Source organism: Gymnodraco acuticeps, unplaced genomic scaffold (assembly GCF_902827175.1).
Source record: "Gymnodraco acuticeps unplaced genomic scaffold, fGymAcu1.1, whole genome shotgun sequence".
Taxonomy (NCBI): Eukaryota; Metazoa; Chordata; class Actinopteri; order Perciformes; family Bathydraconidae; genus Gymnodraco; species Gymnodraco acuticeps.
In genome coordinates, this window is record NW_022990389.1 from 35,018 (window position 1) to 55,692 (window position 20,675).

The following is a 20,675-nucleotide window of genomic DNA, read 5'->3' on the forward strand; positions in this document are numbered from 1 at the left end:
CCTCTCTGAACAGAGTCTGGGAGGCTGTGGTTGATCGTCAACAGATCCAGAAACTGACAGATTCAATCCATGGAAGGGTCGTGATTGTTATTGAAGATAAGGGTGGCTGTAAATCTCAGAAATGTTTATTTGTAAATGTCGAGTTGTTTGTTTATTATTCTCACTTTAATAAAGGTGAAAATAAATAAGTGAGATGGTGACATTTTTGTTTTTCCTTTAGTTGCATATTAATTCTGAACAACAGTTGCCCAGTAATTGTGCACACAGATATATTCTGTAGTTTTTCAATAATTAAAATAATTCCTCAAAAATACAACTTGCCTAATAATTGTTCACACAGTGAACATTAAATGAACAAGTCATTTAAATATTGTATGTTTCTTGCACATGGAAAAGCTGCCTAAGAGGGAAAAAAGTGGTTGAACATCTTAGATAAATATTAAATTGACTTTGCTAAGCTTGTGAGTGGGTAACACAGTGCACATGTTGCTCTTTTCCTCCTTAGCATAGAGTTGTAGGTGGCATACCTGTCTGTTTCCTGTCCCGTCACTGTGGGCACGCTTTCTCTCTTTTACACACAAAAACACTAACCTGGCATGTCCAATCAGCTCACAGCATTGTCACACAAGCTAACTGATTCCAGTGCTCTGTTTATTGGCCTGTTACAGAGTTGTTAAACACAATTGTGTGGAATACCAAACATGACCCTCCACAACCTCCACTGAACTTTTACACCTAAAACTGTGACATTAAACACACACTCTCACTTTCTGCTTGGACCTGTTAGAACAGAAATGTTCTTTTCCTGCCACCATTCACAACACTGGGTTTCCCTCTGCTTCCACCAGCTCTTCTCTCAACCCTCCTGCAGGGTTTCCTTTTTTCCCCTTGCTCCAGTCATAGCATCTCTTTTCACAGATTTTCCATCCTGAATCAATGAATGGTGATGGTAAGAGACCTGGACACCACCAGCCAGACCTCAGCTGTGTCAGGGACAGGGCCTGGTATTGGTACTGGTAATGAAATGGGTCAGAGAGATGAGCTGTCAGTGGTTTTGGCAGTGATATCTATGGGATATTCTGACCTCAGACTATTTCTCTCTTTGGATATGTCAGCACCATGCATCAGTGCCAGTGCTCCCCCCTCTGCCCTTTGTTACCCCTTTGTGTCCCTGTGTTGGTGTGTGTGAGTCACAGCTCTCACATGAGACGGCAGAGAGGAGCCTTGAGGATGTTACCAGGGTGACCTTCTGTCAGCCCAGGGAACAGAGTGGATTGTTCAGCCCAGTCCATTCCCAAAGGCTCTGAGTTCATGTTCGTAGAAGAGTGAGACAACCAGAGAAACAAGGATTGGCATTTACAATTATAAGCCAATATATTTGACTGGTCATTTGAGTACATCTTAGCATACCTTGTTCTAAATGGAGGTTTGATATTCTGCCTTTAAATGACTAAATGTTTCCTCTGCCTGAGAAAGTAGATGATTTCTATATTAGTTTGTATAATTATCTATTAAAGTATGATTTAGCATTGCCATATACATATACTAGACACAGATGTATACAACTGTTGATTAGTCAATTATTAAAACTATAAATTATACTATACAACTGATATTGCATTATGTAAGTAAGTTATTAAATAATTAAAGCATTTACTGGCTTCAGTTTAAGCCACTTAAACCTCTTTTTAAGTTTGTAATCACTTCGTTTTTTGGTACTCGTCGAGACATAAGATACATTTTATATCATCTCACTGGGCTCTTCATACTTCTAATAAGCATTTTTTTTCTTAAACTTTCTTGACATTCTTGGGGAAAACAGGTTTTATAGTATAAGTAGAAAGGCCTTACACTAAATACATCATTAACTGACATTGCCACACCCAAGTTTTGATCAAAATCTAATATAATTTTGATGGTGGAGGCATGGCCGGAGCAGAAGAAGAAGTATTTTTGCAATAGTGTGACTGAAGCAAGCTGTCCAGCAGGGGAGCGTTATCAGAGCGGAGTCACCGTGTTCCAGCCAGCAGGTTCCGTGTGTCGGCCTGCTTTACAGCTTAACCCCGCTAAGATCAGCAGCAGGCCAGGCAGTGTCAATGGATTTTCTTCCTGCGTGCCAGCTCTTAAAAAGGCCCAGGCCTGATGTGTCAGTGTGCAAAAGTGTTCAGATTTCAAACCGCTCTTTGAAGAGTAATCAAAAGAGGAAGCAGCGTGAGATGAGTGTGTAACCATATCTCTCACTCCTTCTCTCTTATTCTCCTTTTCTCTGTTTCTCATTCACATCTCATGCTTTTTTTTCTTTTCTGACATTCTTGCCCTCCCATCAAAGCTGGAAGAACCAGCTTCCATATATAGGCGTTCCAACATTTCTGCGTGTGATATTAGCAAAAGGCGGCATATTTCTATGCAAACATCAGTGGAGGGTGTGCATCTGTGTGTGTGTACTGTACACTGAACAAATGACAGTGTAACAGCTCATTAAACAGAGCAGCTCTCTGACTGACATGCACACACAAGATAAGAAGTACTTTATTGATCCCAATTTGGGGAAGTTTTGCGTTGCAGCAGCATAAAAAGAGACAGCCTCTCTCAAACGCAGTCTGAGGTTCTGTCCCCTACTGCTGCTTTTACCCACAGAGAGCCGCTAACCAAACTCTCCATCACCAAGACATCATCCGTCAGGATGAGACTCACTCTCTGACTCGTGGCATGTTGAGTCCTTTCATCATCTGAAGGAGAGAATGTTCACAACCCTGCTTTATGCATATTCAGAAGTCTGAGTGTGGTCATCTCTTAACACAGCTGATGAAGAGAGCCTCACAAACAGGTGCTAGCTGATCTTCAATAGGGCGCCCTTCCCCAAGGCCAAACACTGTACTGTACGCACGGAGAAACGTGAACTGAGGCAAGGACAGAAGGGGAGAGTTAATATTAAGAGACATGTTAAAAAAGTATCTGTTAAGGGCTGTTTTAGGGGGGCTGAGATCGGTCATGTGACTAACTAAAGTCAACATGACTTCCTTATATTTCTCTCCCTCTCCAGTTGGAGCTGCAGTCGTGCTGTGTGTTCCTGCCTAATGACAGCCTGCCCTCCCCGAGCACCATCATCTGCGGGGACATTCCTGGCACCGTCCGCAGTTGGTACCACAACCAGGCCTCCATGCCCGGGACCCTGGTGGTCTGCCTGCCACAGATCAGTGTGCTCAGTGCTGGGCACAAGTACATGGAGCCGCTGCAGGAGCTCCCCTTTGTGGTCGCCAAGCCCATCTTGGAGGAAGGTAGGTCTGCATACTGTATCTAATGAAATCTCAACTTGAATTAGGATTAATGAAATACTGGGAGAAGAACAATCACCTAGTTGCACAGTGAGGACTCCAAATGCCAAAAAACAATGATTTCAAAGTTTTAAACGAGAACACAACATGTTAATTCAATTCAATTCAAAACCTTTATTTATCCAGGTAAAATCCCATTGAGATCAATGATCTCTTTTTCAAGGGAGACCTGCAGCAGTAGGTTAAACTTCAATAAACAATAATGGGGAGTCTTGAAAATAGATTTGAATTATTTACTAAATAAAACAAATGTGTTCATAATGCTAATATTCTACATAATGCAAATTCATCATCATTAAGGACTTTTCAACAAGCCCCAGCTAACCTTTAACCCACTACTCATTAACAATGACAAAAGACAAACAAACTGAAGTAGAGATAGGTCCTGCACATGTGGTCTGCACACCTGGCAGAGTTGACATAAGCAACACTCAGACGGGTGAGTAGTGTTTTCTCCATACAAGAAGTGTCTTTTTTTCTCTCAAAGCTTCAATGACTGCAGCATTTGGCATATGGATTTTAGAAACAGGAGTAAAAAGACAGCAAAATCAGTGACACTAGCAGCCATAACATTAACAATCCTTGCTTTTAGACATTCATTCCTACCCTTTGAAAAGGTATTTTTCAACGCTCTGGATCCAAGCTTCCTGCCCATGGGAAATGTGCTCTTCCTGGCTCCGTGCTACCAAACAAGTTCTCCTTCTCCGTTGTTCTACCAGGGTTGGCAAGATTACAAACCTAGTGTGGCTTCCTGTGTCAGACCCACACATCTTTTGTTTCAGTGGGATCTTGCCCCTTTGAGACTACTCCTTCGTGAATCTTTAATGTATTTCATGAAGCTTTCTCAGCCACTGTGCAGTATTTGGTTTTCATTTCAAAGGTAAGTGAGAGGACTTGTTTTGATCATGAACAATGCTGACTGATCCTTCTGGAAGGAAAATCCATTGCAACACTTTTTTGTTCGATTCTAGCCTGCATTCTGTTTCGTCTTCCTCTCAATTTCACATTTGCTAAGCTTGTCCTCTTTGCTATCCCTTCACATCTCTCTCATCATCCCTGCTCCTCTCAATCTCTGTCAATGTCTGCGTTGTGCAATTTCCATCCTATATCTCCTACTGCTTCATTATTTTACCACATTCTTAATGCATCCTTCTTTTTCTGTCACTCATGTCTTCCACCAGGTGATGCCTTCCCTTGGACGGTTAGCCTGAGTCAGTTCAGTGTGTACACTTTGCTGGGCCAGCAGCAGAGCCTGAGCCTGTTGGAGCCAATGGGCTGTACCTCCACACTGGCTGTCACATCCCATAAGCTTCAGAGCTGTTCTGAAGGCAGACACTCCTTTATAGTGTGCCTCCATGTTGATCTCCAAGCCGTCCACGTCAAGTGCTGCAACCCTCAGGTCAGTGTGTGTCTGAATCTCACAGAGTAGTCATTGGATTTACATGTGTATTCAAACAAATCATCCTCTTGTAAAATGTCCTGAAATATGAGCACACCATCTCGCCTCTGTCTGATTCTCTGATATCGATTGACTCCAATAAACAAACTGCTTCATCTTCTTGTTATAATTGTCATCAGAATGGAAGCATACAGCCGCTAAAGAGTGTGGCCTTGTTTGCTTTGGTCAAATACTTTGAGGTCTGAGCGGAGGAGAGTGGGGAATTGCAGCTCTCATCATCTGTGCTGCACAGTGTGTTTTTATTTTTTCTGTCAGAGCTGGATGAATAAGAACAGATTGGAAGTGGAACATGTTTGTCTCCTGGTTAGGTCTCTGTCTTTTTAGTTATTACAGCGCTATAATCACATCTACATGCACCGTTACTCATGTTCAGTTGAATTAGGTCAGTAAACACTTTATTGGAGCGACCTTTTTAGTGGTCCCACTGTTAAATGTCACTGACCACCACAGAGATGAGCCATGGTGATATTGAGGAGAATTGGAACCAGAAACAAATGAAAGGCCTTAAATCGGTAGTGGTGAAAAGTTTCCCAGCGATGAGGAGAGCCGCTGGTTTATTGAGGGAAAGTTTATTGTCTTTCTTTTCTCTTCTCGCTTTCCAATTTAGTGCCTGTGTCTGGCAAAGCTGAGAGGACTTTTTGCGATTATATGATGAGTCATTATTAGTTTTTGGGTCCAATAAAAAGCTCTCTTCTCTCTCATTGCAATCTTTCTGCTTTCTCTTCCCATCTGGTCTCCTCTCTCTCTTTTTCACTCTTTGGTGTACATGTCTGACCCTTGGGGGGTTATAAGCTCTGTACCGTTTCAAGTCGTGTAGCAGCTCTTTAAGAACTGCTGCCAGAGCATCCCTCCGCTGCAGAACAAAAGAGACCTCACACTACATACTTCTTTTTCTAATTAGCATTTCCATTTGTGGGAATGTATGTTGGAGCGCTGCACAGTCGCCTCACAATAAGAACCACTAAGACAGTTAGTGTTAGGCTGTCAAGTATTACTGTGGGTGTTGGGGTAACATCTAGCATTTGGAAAACAATCAGTTATTATCACAGTCATTATGAGTCAACAAATACAATCAAAGAGTTTGGCCTCTTAGATTCTCCTGGAATCTAAACTACATTTTCGTGATTTTAAATAACATTTTCCATAATCTGCTCTATTTACTTCATGGGAAATTAAACAGTCCTTCAAAATTGGGGTGAAATGAAATGCAACTTCAGCTTTGGAAGGGTGAGTAAACCATTAAGAATAAATACAAATACTTTGTTACACACACACACACACACACACACACACACACGACTGCTTGTGTTGCAGTTCTTTGCGTGGCACGTGTCTTCTCCAATCTGAGTGTGTGTCTCTGTGTTAATGATTCATGAGTGTCACAAGGATGGGGGTAGTAGCTGCACTTTCACTTTATCAGGACCACCTTGAATTCAGCAGACACACACATCACCACCACCACCATTTGCTTTGACCTTTGACACCTTACAGCATTTTAGTGAACACATGTGCACTCGTATATCTGTACACATGTACTCAGCTACTACACAACCCCAACAATATGTCACTTCTGTGAAGTCTTTGTATAAACTGTGCTTAGATAAAGGAACAGGAACACTCACCACTTGCATGCTCTCCCATCTTTCATCTGTGTGATTTTATGAATGACGAAGCCTCTGTTCAGTCTCCAGTTAGCTGAAATGGACCAAACAGTATAGATGACAGATATAAGGCAACCTAACTCAGCTCTATTGGGCATTCTTCACCTCCTCCACATGTGCTGCTGACTGCAGAAGGCCTTGTTGTCCTTGGTTGGACTTCCAGACTCTCAGAGAGCGAGCGTGGTGCCGTAGCTCTGCTGACGGCAGTGCAGTTGGTCGGGTATGGCAGACAGCTGTTGGCCCTGTCCCTGGAAGGCTGCTGGATCGGCGTTAGCAGCTCTTCCTGGACATGTTTGAAATGGCCCAGCTGTAATGTATTGTGCTGCTTTGATTTATGTTTATTTATGGAAGGCCTCCCTGTAATGTGTGCTAACAGTGTGTGAGTGAGCAAAATGTGTTTGGAGTAGAGAAAACGATGTTGTGTGTGCGGTCATGTGTCTGTGCACCTTTGCTTTTGAGGGACCCTCAGTGGTAGGGGCTGGGGGTTCAGTTGGCTGCAGGAGAGAAGCATTTGAAATCCAAAAATTAGCTCACGGTGAAAGAGTGCCACTTTTCTCCCTCTCTCCTCTCATCTAACAGGGAGTGAATGCATGAATTACTGAAAGCATCACATCACATTCCCCTGCCTTCCCCTCATGTTTTCCACTCTTGTTTTTGGCGTTGTTGTTGTTTAAAACTCAGGCCTCTTTTCATGTGAGCACATGATAAATAGTTGAGAACACTTGACGGCGGGCCTTCAGTTTTTCCTAACCGTGGTGAGTTTTTCAGGGAAATTGATGACACAACTTAATTTTCCTCTGTGGGTGTTTCTTTGGGAGTTTTGTTGTTATGGATGTGAACAGTGAAACCCGTAGACCATTCTGTGGCTTGCAGATGATTTCACATTGAATAGAAACATGAACACATAGCTTTTACATCACTTTTGTGAGATGAGGCCTCTTGAAATGACAAGTCTTAATACTAGAAGAGTGTACAGCTGAATAGTGAAATAGGAATGGATAGTGGTCCATTACTGGCTAAGGTCCCCGCCTCCTCTCTTTCCTTTCCTCTCAACTATAACTACGTTTTGTGTCACATACCTACGGAGCTGCCAAGCGAAATTGTCGTAATGGCTTCAGAAGTTAGAAGTACATGAGAAATACCCAGTACAGCTTTTTGAGTCAGACCTTGCCAAAAACATATATTTGAAACTGCTTTCAAATACTATAACTTGTGGTGTTTCAGGCTATCTTTCAAAGACCCCAATGGGCACAGTAAACTTCATCTATTGAAAGTGTATTCAGCTGTTTCAACAATGCCGTGGGTTAGGGTTAGATTTTTGCACACAAAGCTAAATGTGTGTGTAGAGTGAGAAAGAGCTTTCTATATTTCTGTGTTCTCAGATAAGAAACAATTAGATTGTCATGGGCATATTCATTAAAGTTGTTCCTAATGTTGGAAAAAATGTGTTTACATATCATCTCAATTAGTGCTTCTTCTCTGCCTCTGTCACTCTCCAGGTTCAGCTTTTATACGAGCTCCTCTTCAGCTGGAGCTCTACATGGGCTCGCCTCCAGAAGCATGGCATCCTGCGGCAGGCCTCCAGCGTCCTTGACCCCCCCACTGCTGTGCCGGCCTCCCCCGTGCGCAGCAGTGCCGGCACCGCCCTGCCAGACACCAGCACCTGCAGCCCGTCGGCAGACTTTGGCTCTCCCACTGAGGTTTGTTTGTTTTCATGAAATGTGAGATTCATGAATCTAAACATCTATGTTGCACAATCCTCTTCTCATAGTTTTGCCAAACAACTATTGCACATAAATAGTTTAATTCATTCAGTTAGTTTTTCACCTTTTTTTTATGTATTATCTACGTTAGTTTTTCAGTTTTTCTTTTCCCTTTCTTTCATGTGGTGCTACATGATGAATTAGTCCAGTTGACCCCACCCAACACCCAACTATGAGCTTTTTCTTTTAGCCTTTGTTGTTTACATAATTCTGCTGCTGATTCCTGAATTTGAGTGAAATGTAAGTTGTTTTATTGTCATGAGTAGTTGAGTTATTTTTAACACATACAATATGTCTTTTAAAATCAGTCTTGTTTGGAAAGGATTTTCAAAGCTGGAAACATGTCATCAGTGCTTTTGTTTTGTACATGCTTTGACTTACAGATACTCCAGGCAGGCTGTGAGTTGTGTTTGATTTGTGTAAGCTGGGCTTGATTGAGTATAAACCTGCCTCTTCATTTAGGGAAAACAATAACCTGTATTTACATTGTTTGGTCAGATAACATATCAAACCCAGAGTGTAACTGGAGTGTTGTGTGCAGGCATGTGCAAAGTCAATGGAAAAGTTACAGTCTGAGTTTTTAGGGAGCAACAGCAAATGTGGTCCCTAGATGATGCTTATCCTCGGCTTTGACAATGTGGCAGGAGTTTACTCCTTTCTCGTACAGTAGCAGAAACTATGAGTAGCTGGAGTCCGTGGCCTTGGGGCCTTGCCACCAGGGCCTTGTGTTATATGCATGTGTATATTTGTGTGTTGAAACATAGGATGCTTGTAAATGATGGGGTTGATGAGTGTTTATGTTGTTAAGCGCTGGCACCTAGCCCAAGAGTTAATGTCCTTTGACCACCTGGGCCCTGTCAGCATTGTGGGGCCCTTGGATCACAGCACAACCATCATACCGCCTCGGGAGCCAAAGAAGTGTGCCTGTGCGAGAACATACACACGAAAAAAAACCTGTTTCATATGTCCATGTGCATCTGCGTCTGCACTTGTTTCTATGCGATCAACGTGTGTTTGTTCTTGCGTCATTTGTGGACCCTCAGAGGGGGCAGCAGTGGAGGCTCTCTGTGTAGTGCGTCTATAACAAGGCCACAGGGGCCCCAGACAGCCCACTTGTCACTGTTTACCTAAGTACAAACACTGGGAGAAGTGTTTAGTCCTCTGGGAGGCCGGGTGATTGACTAAGAATGTAGGAGCTGTTTTGATAAGTCTCAGCAGCAGTGGCAGCAAATCCCCCCCCCCCCCCACACCCTTTGGCTCCATCTTTTAGATGTCCAACTACACAATGCACAATATCCTCTGACCTACAGTCACTTCCCAAATCAGTCCTCTACCCTCAGATATTGAGTGGACACAACATTTGTTCTGTTTAAATGGTATTTACGAGCTGATGAATCACAGCCCGTAATTCCTCCCCATGTTCATCCCTCTCAATCCCTCCTTTTTCCTTTTTTTATGACCCATACATTGAACCCTCCACATTTTCTCCATTCTTTCACCTGTTTTAAACAATTTTCTCTTTCCACTCTTCTTTCCGAATCTGCTCCCCCCCCCCCCATCTTTCTTCGACGCCTCCCAGCCTGCTGTTGTCTTCCAGTGTTTGGGTCTCTCTGATGAGCAAAGACAAACTCAGCAAAGAAAATAAACCCGGATCCTCAGCCCGTTTATAGCGCAGAGGCCCAGGAATCAAACTGTATACTTTACAAGTTGGCTTGTGGAGGTGTGGGAAAATAGCTCCCTCTAAGAGTGTGTGTGTGTGTGTGTGTTGGGGGCCCCAAGCTGGCAGTTCAGGCAAGGCCCACCTCCACCAAAGCCACACCACCACATCTGTTCTTCAAGGCCTCACCTTGATAAGGGGAGCAGAGGGGATTTTCTTTCATAAAAACCTGAACTCCAGCTTTTTTTTGACCTTATCAAAACACGTTCATGTTTACTTTAGTTTTATTTTTGGATTTCTTTACTTTGCTTTAAAATGTCCTCAAAGTCTTTTTTTTTTCTTTCTGGATTTTTACAACTGAACCATTTTGGGGATAATAAATAATTAGCAAATCATTTTTAATTTAAAGTCCAGTCTTTTTTTAAATGTTTGTTTTTCCAAGAACTGGAGATGTCAGTCCAATAATAAATGATCGTTCTAACGGGCCAGGGTAGAGTGATCTTATAGGAGACTAAATGTTTTTAAGTGACAGCAGTGGTTCTGGCCAGGAACCAGGTTGAGCCGGGTGTTGGATGCTGCAGTGTGACTGAGCCTCCACACGTCACATGACACAGGCTAATCCTACCCAATGGCCAGAATTGTAAACTAAACAGTGCTAAATACACACATACACACACATACATACACAAACACACACATACACACACACATGCTTACAAAGTCTTATATGTCTTATATCGGTTTTCTAGTGGTTCTCATACACTTACATTTTATTTTTAAATTTTTAAATCAGCATAATATTATTTATTTATGTTGTTGTCATCATTTGTTATTTAACTCTATTATCAGCCACCCTCATTTGCGCAATTAAATACATTTACAATGTAGCATCCCTCCCCCAGATGCGGATCAGGGTCATATTTTCCTCATCTGGAGCCCCTTTAAGATACTGTAATCAGCCCAGCAGCTGTGGGCTTTCTAATTGAGATGGTTTATAATATCCTCTCCGACCACAGTCAGGCTAGATACATGACACAATCTGTCATTACCACGCCGCCATGGGAGAAGCTGTGGAAAAAGTGAAACCCTGTAATGCCAGAGCTGCAAATTGCCATATTGTTTGTTTGCAGGTTTTTCACTCTGAGTCAGCCAGGCAGCTATATGTTTGGAAACCAGATTTAACAGGCAGAGCATGAGAGAAATAAAAAATGTCCCTAGTGCTCTCATCCTCAATGCTATGCCAAACCCACAGTGATGAGATGCGAGCTCCTCCGCCACATCCTGCTCTCCTCTCCACCTCCGCCCCCATTCGGCTCTTCACTTCCTATTCTGTCCCAGGCTGCAGACGTGTGTGTCCTGGCGTGTGTGAGTGAAAGCAGGCCATGTGGGTGCTGGTGGCTTAGTGTGGGGTTAACACCAATGACAGCTCCACACAATGGTCCTTTCCCCCCACATGGCTCAGCTCTGAGTGGAGTTCTGCTCACCAGACACTGAGGTCATCTACTCCAAAACGCTTGAAAGCTGGTGGTTGCTTTGTTATGGCTACATGCACAGCGACAACACTTTCAAACATACATGCACAAACACATGTAGGGACATGCACACGGTTAAATAAACAAACTCACACTAATCTTAGAATTCTACAGTAAATGTTGTATTGGTGCTTTGTTCTTTCATAAAACGTGTTTGACTGTTATAGTTCTTAACTGAAAATCCAGCCTTCTTCTTGTTAATGGCGCTAACAAGATAGGATATTTTTTCAGGTGTTTTTTAAATGTTATGTATCTATGTTGGAAGTATGTCGCAGTCAAAGTTTTGACTGAAAATATGGCTTGTTACCATTTTACCGGGTTGAACACATCCTGTCTTGGCCCCCCAGGGTGACTCGGTGCCAGCCGGAGATGATGGTCCATTTGCGGACACCGTGACTCTGGAGCAGAAAACCAGCAGCATCGGGGGCACCAGTGGGAAGGTCAGCCTGTGGATGCAGTGGATGCTGCCCAAGGTCACAGCTAAACTGTTCGCTCCCGACCCCACTGACAAACAGAAAGGTACTCTTACCTCCACATTATACTTACCGCTATCTTTTTTCATATACCGGTTATTTCAGTGACTTTTACATGAACTGATGCTAAAGGAAAAATGTAGTTAAACTAATTTAATTTGAGATCTGATATATGTGTGTTATGTGACAATAAAGACAACTCCAAAAGCAGGAGTACTTTTTAAAGTGAATGTTCTTAGGGTCCTTCTGTATCAACACTTATAGTGATCAACCCTACCATGTTTCTCCTCCAGAAGATAAGCAGCCGAATAGAGCAGGGATGGAGGGAAAATACAACTAAATAAATTGTTGATGAATCCCGAACAAACTCTTTTCTCCTTTAGATTTACTAAGGGCAAAGAAAGGCTAGATTTACCTTTAATTGCTGTCTGTAATATTTAGCATCTGCCTCGCAGATCGCGCAGTGGAATTGGAATGTTTGGGAGGACCTCACAGAGATGGTTTGACTTAGTAATATCCTAAATAGGCATTACTTTGGATTTGGGCTTAATATCTGCCATCTGAGTTGCGAGATGAACTTACCACTGACTTCTCTGTGTGAAACACAATAAGCATGTTATTGAAAACTAGAATTGTGTGGACGCAATATATTAGATTCCTATATCAACAAGTACATTATTGGAAATAAGTCAGCTACAGATATGAATGCAGACAATCTGCTATGATGTCATATGTTTTTAAACTGCAAAAGAAATAAGAATCTTGTCTCTCTAGAGAAATGGAGAAAACACCCATTCCACACAAATTGGTTCTGGGTTATACTGTTATGTTATGTTGGAAGATTAGAGGTAGAAATTCAAGCATGAGTCTCCAGGGGCTCTGCTCAAGGCACACACCATCGGAACACTTTCCTTTCTTTAAGACCATTAAGGTTTCCTGTTCTCTTACATGGTTGGTTTAGAAAACTCAAACATCAATATCAACACAACAAGACTTTGAGTTTCAGAGTATCTAAAAACAAACTTTTTTCCACTCAGTGTTCACAATAAAACTCACATGCCTTGTGTGTCAATAATTCGTTAGTAACCTCTGAATTTCTAAGATTTACCACAACAACCAGAAACTTCACATGGATGAAGTCCATTTTCCCAAGCTAGCCTGTGATGTGGGACTTTCTCTGTGGAAACAATGAGGGGAGCAGGCTCCGTTCAATACACAGTTGATCAGTCTCTCTATGAAACTTTCTCACTTTGCCTCAAGTGGGTGGGCTTTTTTAGAGACCAGGTGCATTGAGGCAGGATGATACATTTTAATGAATACATGTACATTCCATGAACATTCAGTATTGTGTAGACACAAACAGGAAGACATTTTCATTATAACAGGCTGAGAGATGTTGTATTCATTTTTTCTTCTTTAAGCCACTAATTTATTCGTTCCTTAGAACGGCAGGTATTGCGTTGAGTGTGCAACAGTATTGTATGTTTATGCGTGTGTATGGGTGCATTTGTGTGGCTCATTGGTGCAGTTGCGGGGGGGAACTGACCACAGGAGTTGAATGAGGACCTGATAAGCTACATTGCAGGGTTCTTGTCAACAGAAATTAAATTCACACACACACACACACAAAGATAAAATACCTTTGAAGTGTGAGTCCAGCTGTATTGCCTGTTTCCCAAGTACAGTGATGGCTATACGGCATGTGTAAACATAAACTCCCTGCACTCTCAGTGCTGCGAACTAAAGTTCCCTTTTCCACTGTGATAAGCTTCATGATCCTAAAATCTACAAAAATATTTGTACTTGTTTGTGTTTTTGCCAGAAATATGTGTCATCAGTGAACTTGAAGACCTGAGTGCCTCAGTCGATGTCCAAGATGTTTATACGAAGATCAAATGTAAAGTTGGCAGCTTCAACATCGACCACCACAGATGCAGGTAGAGTACAGCTCACTGTGCACACATACTGGAGGTGAATACAGGATTCTTATTGTGTGTATGTCACCAAGCACTGTAGGAATGGCTTGGTGACAATACAATGTCTGAATGAAACGCTACTGTGATTAATATGGGAACAGGGCCAGCAGGTCACTTTGCTGCAGCCACACACTCTCTTGCAGTCTGAAGCTAAACACACTTCACCACTAAAACTGTGTCTGTTCCCACTTCTGCTCACATGGGTGCTTTTTCGGATTATCACCTCAGCGTCATCGTCTTTCCAGACAGCTGTTGCAGTGGTGAGCACAGACTCACAGACAGAGGACCCACAGACAGGACTGACGCGTTAAATGGGTTCTGAGCTGGCCGGACTCTGGCTCACAAAGCAGAGATTCAGCCCGTACATCAGTCATCTTTCTCTGAAACACGGGTGGGGGGAGGAAACCACCGGGCGAGGATCCACTGCATCCTTTTGGTGATCTCTCCTCATGACCAGTTCCTGTCACAATGGAGTAGTTTAGCTCTGGGCTTTAAAGAATTATGAATGCATACTGTATACTGTAGCATTGTGAGACTAAGCTGTAACTACAGATTATTTTGTATACATTTGCACGCCCACAACACATGTCATTACCATCAGTTAAAGGGTGGCCTCATTTCAATATCTAAATCCTCATTTCCTGTATTTCTTCCGCTTTGCCATGATCACATACCTCTGGGATGGAGTCAGCCGCTCGGGCTGTGCTCTGTGTACGTGCCTGAGGTCTTGTTCTGTTGGGAAAGGACCACTTAGCAGGAGGCAATTCCCTCTGTCTCTGTGTGAGGAGATAATGCAACAGTGATCTATAACACTCCGGCATTTTGCATCCAGCAGATTGTGTGTTTTCAGGTCTGTGTGCCTACGTGCCTGAATATAATTGTTCCTATAATCTTCTCTGATCGAGCCAGGCAGTGAAGGGGACATGGCCCTTCTTTGGCCCTGTGCTGGATTCAACCCCATCATTAGCAATCAATGCTCTCACCACTGATGTGATAATAGATATGGATTGTGATTTGCCAGAAAACAAACACCTTAGCCATGTACTAGTAGTACAGGTCAGAGAGGGAGGGGGGTGATGGTCTGGCCTTATATCCGACTGTTTTGCAGAACCCCCTGTTTCGCTGAAGGCGGTTGATTTATTTTCAGGCGCATCAACCTCAGCCAGGACAGAGTCAGTGGTCTGACGGTTTTAGAGCGTAAAGGTGTCATTATATCATACTGCTCTGTTCTCCACAGGTGTGTGTCCAATTGTTTCTGAGATAGAGCCAACCTAATCTCTTTGGTAGACCTCTTTGCCTTCCTAAGTAGATAATGGGTCAATTGAGTTATGTCTAGGTTGTTTCAGTTTAATGTGCTTTTAACAACATGGTCTCAACACACTTTTACCGACCAAAGTTCTGGCAGACAGGAGCAATCCATTATCCAAGCCAGGTTATAGTCATGGCTGTTTAGGACACAGTGGAGGGTGTCTGGGCTCCTGGCCCACTCTAATCTGTATCATCCACATACACAAGAGAGCCCACAGAGGTTGAAGTCCATATTAATCATTCTGAGCAGATAATTGTGAGGTATTTCATCACCCTGCCCAGGTTATTTGTGTCTAGTGGATCAGATTAAATCAAGTTTGAAAGAGAAAATCTCTCATCTGGCCTTCAACTGCTGGAAAATGAATGCAAATGTACATATCACAGGCAAATGTGTGAGGTGAATATATAATTGAATACCTGGCTGTAGGAAGGGTGGAGGAGGGAAGGAAAATGACAGAAAAGGAGTCCCACAGGAAAGTATAATCGTGTTCAACCTCATAGGTGTGTGGATAACTACTCATGGCGCAGGTGAATAATAAGGAAACACATAAGTAATTATGTGATTGGGGGGTGTCCCATCACGTGGGAAGGTTATCAATTAGAGGCCACATCTTCTCTTTATTTTAGCCTTGTCTCCCTGAGCAACAATGTTTTTGAGGTGCACTGAAACTCATAGACCCCCCCCCAGGAGAGGAGTTCCAGTGACAGCTCACTCTCTGTCAGCTCACACAGACTGGAGCTGATGTCCTCCAGCTGTTCTGCAAATGGAGCAAAGGATGAGTGGATGGGGGCAGAGAGAGGGAGAGAGAAAAGGGTGGGATGAAGGGAGAAATGAAGAGCTTCAGGAGTCCATATGATATGGGTACTAGGGACACCTAGGGACACCTAGAAAGAATTGCCTTTCACACAAGATAACTCGAAGAACAGGGTTCTCCAAACTACGGCCCGGGGGCCAACTGCAGCGAATGGTCCGTTTTAAATTGGCCTACAGCACATTTTCTAAAAGGATAATGGAATATGGCCCACACATGAAACTTGTGTTTGTCTTTTATTGTACTAAAAATAACGTATTTGTATAACAAGCTTGTAATATACCCTGCCTATTTCACCTTATCACCCCCCCCCCAGCCTCTTTAACCATGTTCAATTATCAAGCAGAATTGACATCTGATTGATTTTGCTCACTTATTTTCTGTAAGTGGCCCTCAGTGGGAAATGTTTGGACACCCCTGTCTTAGAAGTGCCGCTATCTCAAGGAACCCCCAGGATTCTGGTGAGGGGCAATGAAGAAGGAGGGGGGGCAATCTAAGAAAAGCTTAAAAGATATGATGCAGATAACGTTGATCCATGTCCATTGGGTGATACCTTTTGCCATGTGCTGTTCGTGATTGGCATCCTGGAGTAACTGTGATAATGCTCTCGTGTGTGTACAGATGTAGTGTTTATGTTGTGCTGCAAATGATTGTGTCGGTCTTCATATTAACTTCTTTTGATGTCTGCTTTACAGGAGCTTTCTGCCTCTTACAGATGACCACTACATAACAATAATAATACATTTTATTTGAAGAGCGCTTTTTAGGGTACTCAAAGACACTTTAAAGGGTCAAATTCATAAAAACATTATTTATAAAATATATCAAAAACAACATTAATTCAAATGTATTTTATAAACAGGGCTGCACATAACTGGTGCGCAGGTGCGCATGCGCACCTCCGCCAAAAAAAGAGTACCGGGTCATTTGAAAAAAGGCGCATTTGCGTACCAACATTGAGAGAGAGAGAGGAGAGAGAGAGAAGGGAGAAGATAAAAGAGAGAAGAGAAGAGAGGAGAGAGAAGAGAGAAAGATATTTGCGAGTTGCATATGAACTCAGGGCCGGCCCGTAGCCCTGGCGTTATAGATGTTCGCCTAGGGCGCCAGATCTGTGGAGGTGCTGCGCTGACAGCTCTGGGAGGGAAAAAAAACATTTTTGGCCGTTGGGGCTCATCCTAATTTTCGGCCTTGATGTAACAATATTCATAATGAAGTAAATGTAACACCCTTTTCACCCCGGTTACACGTTTCATTTGCCCTGTACGATGGGCGCTGTAAGTGATGAAATTGGGGGATGTTGGCTTATCTGGCGCCCGCAGCTCACAGCCAAAGTGCGTGGGAGCGAGGGAGAGAGAGAGGGTGCACCGGTTCCGGCGCTGTTGTTATTAGCATCTGGTGCTAGCTGCTCTAACGGCTATAAGAAGAAGATGTTTCTACAATGATGTGGAGGGAGAGTCCTCTCCAGTCAGACTGAGAGGCTGATACTACAGCTCAGTGAGGTAAAGGACTCTGAGTGTTTAGATAGTTCACTTTAGTCTAAGTTCAAACGTTTTGATCACAATTTATGTAAACACATATTTCTAAGGCACTCCTTTATAATTATTGGGATAAACAGGTTTGAAATCATTCCAATGTATACTATAGGACAGTAACCAAAAACATCCTTTAAAACTGGAGAGATAAAAAAAATATGCATAAATAAATAAATGTTAAGGTAAAATAAGATATGAATGAACAACACAAATAAAATAAGTTACATTCATTTGTTATTGGCTATGGTAGGTTATTGGTTATGTTCACATACTTATTTGATTACATCCACTTGTCTAAGATGACAACAGAGACTTTCGACCCAAACCCAGCTGCTGACTTGTGAATGCAAGCAGCTAATCACAGACTCAACCAGAGAGAAAGTAGTAGGCCTACATCATCAGCTACCATGTCTGACAGAGAGGAAGACAGTGAGGAGAACAGTCAGGAGGGTAGTGATGACAGCTTGTAGGATTACTGGTCGTGCTAATGCATGCCCGGCGCCGTGGGAGGGCCAGGCCCTCCCATTTGACATTCCTGCCCTCCCCGAATAAACACGTTTTTGTATTATTTATACAAATAAAAAAATATATTTATTTTATTTTTTTAATTATAAATAAACTGTGAACTTTTATGCTACGATGTATGTGATGTCAGAACTAAAAAAAAATCGCAGGCGCCAGGCTACGTCAAATAAATGCATGTGTCTGTTGTGATTTGTGATTCGTCCCCATTTAGACCAATCACAGCGTCACACTCTGCCGCCTATTCTGGATTTGTTTATTGTGCATTCTGTAGACTCCCATTTCTGTTTGCATTACAAAATGGACATCAGAAATTGGCTTAAAAGGTCTAAGAATTTATTAAAACGAAATAGCGATGAAAGAACTGCAGCCGATGGTGCTGCTGGCGACCCTGCACCTGCCGTTGCAGCAGCGCGCCTTAATGTCACAAGCTTGACCTCGGCAAACCCCGGGCTGAGTTAGCGATGATCTGGGGTTAATAAACCCAACCAGGTGAAGCTGGATCGTTATCCAGGGAGATTGTTTTCAGGAAATAACCGCACTTTTGCCGGTCTGTTGAAGATTCGTTAAAAGCAGACGCAGCCTTGTGTCTTCATCTGATGCGGCTTTTACTGTCAAAGGTTTATGCGACTGGAAACACGCATTACAGACTGATAAAAGACTGCTAAGGCATGCCGTATCAAAAGAACACATTTCATCTGAGAGTGTGCGGAGAGAGAGACAGATACGAGAGGAAACAAATAAGGAAATTAGAACTTTGGTGCAGATCAGCTGCACGGAGCCGTTATTACGTGTCAGCTGTCGTTGATATTATAGCTTTTTTAGCTGTCAACCAACTCCCTCTCAGAGGTGACCACGATTCACTCCACAGCATGTCCGAGTGCAGTGCATCGGAACATAAACCATGCCCAAGGCGGGCTAAACAGCTCATCGACTCCGTCTCTACTATTTCTCTCCGAGTGCAGCGATGAGGAAGCTGCCATCCTTAACCAGTGTGCCTTGCTCGTGATTTACCAGTGTCTGTGCTGCCACGCACACAATGTTTCAAAGTGGTTTCTACGTTGCCCTTTATTTGTGTATGTTTGCGATAAGTGTGCGTCTTTACGCAATGCTGTTGGCCTTGCTGTTTGATATATATTGTGCCGCAGGCCCGCAGCACGTGACGGTTTTGTGGGCCCTCCCATGAAAATCATAGGCCCTCCCTTTAGATTTGTTCTGGCGCTGGGTCTGTGCTAATGTTGTCTTGTGTTCACCTCTGCATGTGTGTTCTGTGTTCACCTCTGCATGTGTGTTCTGTGTTCACCTCTGCATGTGTGTTCAGTGCTGTGTGTCTGGCAAATAAAGTCAAGCCCCCTCAAAAGTTACGGTTTATTTAATTTTAAGGATGAGCACCAAGCAACATCTCCAGGTGCTCCTTTGAGAACCAGGGCAAAAAAGTTATGTGCACCCCTGTTTATAAACATCTTAAAGTGCTGTCTAAAATCTAAAAGTGACTTTCAATACATAATTGACCTGCATTGAAGTCCTAATGTATGCACGCTGCTATGCCTAGTTGTTTTAAACAGCTATAGGCTGTGGCTCACTTATCTCAATGCAATGTAATAACTACTGTTTCTATTAAAGCGATATAAACAATCATGGCCACAACAGTACAGCGTGAGTAATCCTAGATGCCCAGTTTAAGCTTGGCCTTGTATGTGTCTCCAGGCCAGGGCAGGGCTTGCACTCTGGCTCCTATGAAGGACTCATTCTGCAGTGCAAGGAGACAGCAGTGGTGAGGTCCTTATCAGAGCCCCTGCACACTGAGCCTCTGCTCCGCTCCATCCGGACCCCTCATTGTGTGTGTGTGTGTGTGTGTGTGTGTGTGTGTGTGTGTGTGTGTGTGTGTGTGTGTGTGTGTGTGTGTGTGTGTGTGTGTGTGTGTGTGTGTGTGTGTGTGTGTGTGTGTGTGTGTTGGGGTGTGATTTGGAGTAGACTAGGACTTTTTTGACTCCATTTTCTTGTTGCTGAAATCTTTTTCTGGTTATGGTCTTATACTTGTACATAGCAAATACAACTTTAGAGCAGAGCTAACATTACCTGAATAGTATAATTAAACAATAAAGAAGGGATTGTATATCAAACTTAAAGATTTATAAACATTTGTTTTTGTACAGGAGATGGATTTTGAAGTGGCTTTAAATCTTAAATATTCATTCTGCTCATCCTAAAGTTAAACAGTTGCCAATTTGCTTAATACTGCATAGTATAAGACCATTCCATAATGGCAGCTGATTCAAGCTGGTCCAACTTCCTTTGGTTTAATCAGGGAGCATATTTAATTTTCACAATGATTTTGAGGTTTCATGCATTTCTTTCTTTCTTTGTCTTTTTCTCCCTACCCTTCTCTTTCTGTATACATGCTTTTATCTTCCCCCTCCCTGTGACTTCTTGCCTTCTCTGTCTCTTTCCGCATCCACCTTCTCTCCTTCCCTCTCCTCACCTTCAGTAGGGAGGAGGGAGTTCAGAGCTCGTGCGGCAGTGGAGGAGTGCTCCTCTCTTGCACTGACAAGCTGAACAGACGCACTGTGTTGGTTCGACCCGTCAGCAAGCAAGAATCTTTCAGCCACTTCTCTGGCTTTTTCCCTCCTGTAAGAATGTAGCCC

The 20,675-nt window shown here is 42.9% G+C and overlaps 1 protein-coding gene across 1 annotated transcript in view; it reads left to right on the forward strand.

Annotated features, from left to right (window-relative positions):
* LOC117551548 (vacuolar protein sorting-associated protein 13B) overlaps positions 1-20,675 on the forward strand; it is a gene marked incomplete at its 5' end in the record, with an annotated part of 227,326 nt that overhangs the window by 32,328 nt on the left and 174,323 nt on the right. Inside the window, 6 exon segments of the mRNA XM_034224450.1 lie at positions 3,044-3,278; positions 4,517-4,734; positions 7,955-8,155; positions 11,755-11,926; positions 13,703-13,817; positions 19,738-19,804. Coding sequence (XP_034080341.1) covers positions 3,044-3,278; positions 4,517-4,734; positions 7,955-8,155; positions 11,755-11,926; positions 13,703-13,817; positions 19,738-19,804 — 1,008 coding nt within the window.